Source organism: Lycium barbarum, chromosome 11, assembly GCF_019175385.1.
Source record: "Lycium barbarum isolate Lr01 chromosome 11, ASM1917538v2, whole genome shotgun sequence".
Classification (NCBI taxonomy): Eukaryota; Viridiplantae; Streptophyta; class Magnoliopsida; order Solanales; family Solanaceae; genus Lycium; species Lycium barbarum.
The window spans coordinates 117,591,329-117,597,188 of record NC_083347.1 but is presented as its reverse complement, the minus strand read 5'-3'; the positions used below and the strand labels follow the sequence as shown (position 1 = coordinate 117,597,188).

At 36.4% G+C, this 5,860-nt stretch overlaps 1 protein-coding gene across 1 annotated transcript; it reads left to right on the top strand.

The window, feature by feature from the left end:
- Positions 1–3,684: 3,684 nt before the first annotated feature.
- On the top strand, positions 3,685–4,988 carry LOC132620183 (uncharacterized). The gene is made up of 3 exons (XM_060334877.1): positions 3,685–4,195; positions 4,240–4,412; positions 4,674–4,988. The coding sequence occupies exons 1-3, from the start codon at positions 3,685–3,687 to the stop codon at positions 4,986–4,988; spliced, it is 999 nt and encodes a 332-aa protein (XP_060190860.1).
- Positions 4,989–5,860: the final 872 nt, after the last annotated feature.

Sequence of the window (5,860 nt, the reverse complement as noted above, 5' to 3'; positions counted from 1 at the left end):
ACTCGTTAAATTAATTACAAGACAACACTTTGTTAAATCCTTATTTTTCCTACATATTAATTATTAATTGTTTTACATAATATATATTGTAATAGTTATTAAATTAGAAACCCAGAAATGATTAAATAGAGGAGGAAGGATCAACAATTTTCAGCCAAATTAATGGCCCAAAATACAAATACAATATTATTTCCCTACCCAAATAAACAACCACATTTTATTACCCAACCCACATTTTCAGCCCATTCCATCGAGTCCAATCCACAACCCATTTGTTAATTCAAGACCCAACCCACGTTTTCCCCCCAAGCCCAAGCCCAACCAACATACACATTTTATCTCCAAACCTAATCTGGAAAAAAAAAAAACAAGCCACGCCTTCCTCTTGTCTTCTTCTTCCTCTTTCCATATCAAGAAAAGATTTTTACTTCCTTTAACCATGGACAGAAATGGCCCCTCCATTTTCATGCCATGGTTTTGTCATCTATCTTGCTTTACTTATCTCAGCCACGTGAAGATTGGGAAGACCATCTAAAAATCTGCTCTCAACGTTCAAGTTCTAACGGACCTTTGACTCAATTTCGAATTTTGATTTCAAAATCCCGCCCAATCCAGAACCGAAAAACCCTAGAAATCACTCTATAAATACTCACGTTTTGATGGAGCAAGAGGAGTTCGGCGGGACAGCTGCCTTAACCCTTCTAAATATTCATACTTTTTAGTCACTATATCTTAAAAAAAAAAAAAAAGGAGGAACAGAACATCGAAAGGGGGGATTTGGGAAGACGCGGGTATTTTCTAAAGTCTGAGAGTTTATTTCGTTTGCAAATAAATCTGGTCTTGAACTTTTTCAAATCAGAAAATACTTTCTGTTATAAGATTTGTGTAGAAAGTTAAGTTTTTCATAGTTAGATCAACTTTCGTCGCTGTTCGGCAAAACAACTTTAATTATGCCAAAGTCATTTTAATTTTCAACTCGGGCTTCGAACCTGTCAATACGAGAGAGCAGATTCGAGACCTCGACGCCCCGTTCACTGTACCCACAAGAGGTAATACTCGACCTTGCTTTTTATTTTTATTTTTCTGTACACATTGTTAGGCTGTAGGAAATTCACCTCTTTGGGTGCTACGATCTGTTTGTGTAATGTATATCGGAATTTTGGAGGAGTATGTCTTGTTTGATTTCATGCATGTTCAATATATGATTTTCTTGGTTGGTTCAGTTTAACATGTAAGTTAGTTCATTTCGCCATAGGATTTGAATAGTTCAGTTCGCTGATTTAGTATAAAACATATATACACGGTATATAAAGGCAACATACTAGTGTATATCTTGGACTATATTTGTTGTGTTGCTATTGACTAACCCAACTTTACACTCTACCCGTTCGAACAAAAGTGTGAATCAAAACTTGGTCCGTTATATTGTCATGGATATTTGATAAAAGCAAAAATCTTTGTGTAGATTATGTCTTTTGTTTCTAGCCGATTGTTGTTGCTTTTTCTTTAGCTAGTGAAGTTTGAGTGACTTTGATTGAAGAATTTATTCAGGTTATCTGGCTAAATCAGCTTCCCATTATTATTTTGTGCTGAAGTATTCATGTGTAATTCGTTTAGTTGAAGTTTGTGTTAGATAAAGTTTTGTGTTATTTAGGATATATATATGTGAAGACTGATGATAGTCCATTTACAGTGATTCCTGCTTTATTCTCCTACTTGTAAACCATGTGCCGTTTGGTATTTAATTCACCTTCACTATCATTCAAGATCAAGTAAATCAGTTTTTCAATTTGAGCATTTTGTAAATAGTTGGTTGTATTTGCATATACAATGCCTCGAAAAATGAATTAAAAGCAACTAGGAAACTATTGCTGCACTTAACCATTTTGCTGCCTCGTTTGGGCCATGAACCATTGCATTCTTTGAGTTAAATTTTAGCCTTAGTCTGAGTTGAATTGCCATTGCATTTCGAGATTGAAAACACTACCTTTAGATTGATTTTGCTGCTGTAAATGTTCCACGAGTAATCATTATACATTATTGGGCCTTTCATTTGGCTGCTTGCCTGAAACTTGGACCTTACTGTCCATTTCATCTATTTTTCAAAAACATTAGTTACAGCTGAAGCTTTGTTTTGGACTGGGTATTTCTTTGAATTCATGCTATACATGTCACTGATCTGTCTCATTTCACCGATTCATCCCTTCTTTGAATTTACATTATACATGTCTAGTCTTATCCATTGATTATGTACTAATTCTTTTCCTTTCCTTTCTATGCATGATCATCTCGCATACGAGTCAAAGGGACTCGTCATCTCCCGCATTCGGTGTTGGGCAAAGCCCAACGTAATTTCTCTATCGAGTCAGCCCATCAGCCAATCCGCAGCAAAATCTATAAAAGTTCCGCTAGGTAGAAGCCCAATAGCAGTCAGTGGGCAGCGGCAGTGCGAAAATGGGCTGAGCCCGCTTAAATCATCTTACTCTTTTATTTTATATTTTCTTTGTGTGCATCTAATTTGTGCTTTATGATTAATACTTTGTTTGTTAATATTAGATAAATTTAGCGAGTTCTAGATACCACACTCTAAGCCCAAATTTTTAGATACAATTATTTCAAGGAGTTCAACACGTTCAATAAATGGGTTTAGACACTTTTCTAGATAGCTTTTGACATTTGCCTTTAAATACAAAAAGAGAGACTTTACCAAATATATCAAATACTTTAGGTTCATTTCATAAATCAAGTTCTAATTAGTATGCTCACCTTTACAAGCTATTTCTTATGGAACACTACGAAACAGAGAAGGGAGAATGAGCTATGGAAGAATATTAGAATTAAACAAACGGAATAACGTAGCCGAACTCAGAACAAATATTCCCTTTCTTTTGAATATATATTAATTAGTCACGTCCCTCTCAACACCTAAACTTTAGACCTTTTCTTACATCTATACCTGGCCTAATTAATTTACCTAAGTCCGGTCGGTTAACCATTATTAATGGAACTTAGAGGATACCTAGTACCTTCCCTCTAGGTTAGTTGAACCCGTACCTAGAATCATTTGGTTTCGTAGACTTTAGAATAGAGTTGACTTTAGATAATTACTTTAATCAACCTTAGGTGTCCTAATTCACCATAAATAATTAGGTGGCGACTCTTAACTTTAATTAATCCCGGAATTACCGGAAGTTATAAACTATTTTGATCCCGGTTAAAATAGGGTATAACAGGCCCAAAGAATAGAAATGTGTAAGGAGGTGATAGAACCAGAAATATATGAAGCACTGAAGAGTATGGGGATGACAAGGCACCAGGATTAGATGGGTATAATGCCCAGTTCTTTAAGGCAGCATGGCCCACTATCAAACATGATGTAGTAGAAGCTGTCAAGGATTTCTTCCATACTGGAAAAATGTACAAACCTATCAACTGCACTGTCATTACATTAGTGCCAAAAACTGCTTCCCCAACCACTATCAAAGAATACAGGCCCATAGCCTGCTGCTCAGTCTTGTACAAATTAATTGCTAAGGTATTATCTGCCAGAATTCAACTCTCTATTGCTTCCATTATTAGTGATTCACAGTTTGATTCATACCTGGAAGGAAGATAGCAGATAATATAATTCTTGCTAATGAACTGGTAAGGGCTTACTCTAAAAAACATATTTCCCCTAGGTGCATGGTAAAGATTGACCTACAGAGAGCATATGACTCTGTAGAATGGATATTTCTAGAGAAAGTATTAGAAGCATTATGTTTCCCACCTAAGTTCATTCAATGGCTTATGGAGTGTATTCATACAGTTCATTATTCAATCTTGTTAAATGGAGAACCAACTGAGACTTTTGATACTGCTAAGGGCCTTAGGCAAGGGGACCCAATATCCCCTTACCTCTTTGCTATTGCCATGGAGTACCTCAGTAGATGCCTACACACTCTTAAAGAGAATAAAGATTTCAAGTTCCACCTTAAATGTGCCAGGCTAGGTATCACCCACTTATGTTTTGCAGATGATCTTTTATTATTTGCTAGAGGGGATACTGGATCTATCAGTGCCATGTACAACTGCTTTCAAATATTCTCACAAGCTTCAGGGCTATATGCAAATGTGGGGAAAAGCTGCTTTTATTTTGGGGGCATTACTCCTACAGTGCAAAATACTCTCCTTCAGCAAATTGTTTTTGGGCTAGGTGAACTGCCTTTTAAATATTTAGGCATACTTTTATCCACATAGAAATTATTTGTGCTGCAATGACCCCTTTGATTAACAAGATAGTTGCAAGAATATCATCTTGGACAGCTAAGAAGCTGTCATACGCAAGGAGGACACAGTTGGTTCAATCAGTGCTATTTGGAGTTCAATCACACTGGGCACAGCTATTTGTTATACCTGCAGCTATTCTAAAAGTAATTGATGGATATTGCAGAAGTTTTATTTGGTCTGGAACAAACACCATTACAAAAAGGGCCCTAGTAGCCTAGGAGAAAATGTGCTCCCCTAAATTAGTGGGGGAAGTTAATTTGATCAATATTCAGCTTTGGAACTAAGCTGCAATTGCAAAAACATGTTGGGATTTGGCTCACAAGACTGATAATCTGTGGATCAGGTAGATCCATAGCTTTTACATCAAGGACCAAGATTTGCTTGATGTTCCTTGTCCAAAACAGGCATCTTGGATGGTTAAACAAATTATTGAAGTTAGAGGAGTATTTGAACTGCAACAACAATTATGGAATCAACAACCAGTGAACATCAGAGATATCTACTTGGTGCTCTTAGGAGATAGGCCTAGAGTTTCATGGAAAAGCTTAATGTTTGCCAATGGAGCAAGGCCAAAGGCTATATTTACTCTATGGCTTCAGATACAAAATAGACTGATGACTACAGATAGACTCACTACATGGGGGATAGATGTTGACCACAACTGCAAACCATATCAAGGGCATACTGAAACCAGAGATCATTTATACATTCACTGTTAGTTCACTCAAAACCTATGGCAAAGGCTACTGATCTGGCTGCAAAGACCTTAGTATTCTGCCAATACATGGGATCAACACATGGACTGGATCATTACAAATACCAGAGGTAAAACTCAAGAAGCACAAATTCTCATACTAGTGTATACAAAGTTTGTTCATGAAGTTTGGATTGAGCGAAGCCAAAGGACATTTGAAGACAAAGCTAAGCAATGGATAATATTAGCTAAGGAGATAGCATATGTTAGTAATGTCAGAGCTCCAGTAGGAATTAGAATTAAACTACAACAATTTTTGTTTTGAATGTATAGGTACTGTTGCTAGTTTTTGAGTTTTTCGCTTGAGATAGCTATACTGTGTTAAGTTAGTTATGGCTTTGTAAATATCTCTTGGTGATTAATACATTTAGTTACCAAAAAAAAAGGTAAATAAATTCATTTTCTTGACAATACTATTAAAAACATATCACCATTTCTTTTTTGGTCAGCTGGCTAAGCTCAAGATTGTGGAACTAGTAGATCCGTTTGAAGGTCGATCTAAAGCAGCTTTACAAGAACATATTTTACTTCATTCATTCTTCACCTTGTACTTTCACAGCTTTCACAATGGCATAGCTAGAGTTCATGATGTAACTATTTGAATTGTTGTACAGTCCCAAAGGTCCAGGCAACAGATCCTAACAGTTGTCACTCTAGCCACCAAAGATTTAGGCCTTAAGAGTAAAATAATGAACCACAACATCAAAATATCCAACTTTAAATGAGCAAACCTGAACATAATATGGCAGTGGCATAACTGAGTGAATTGAACAGTCAAAGATTGATGTAGATCGAGGCTACTCTCCGGGAACTTCTCTGTTCAAGTCGGGGATTCCT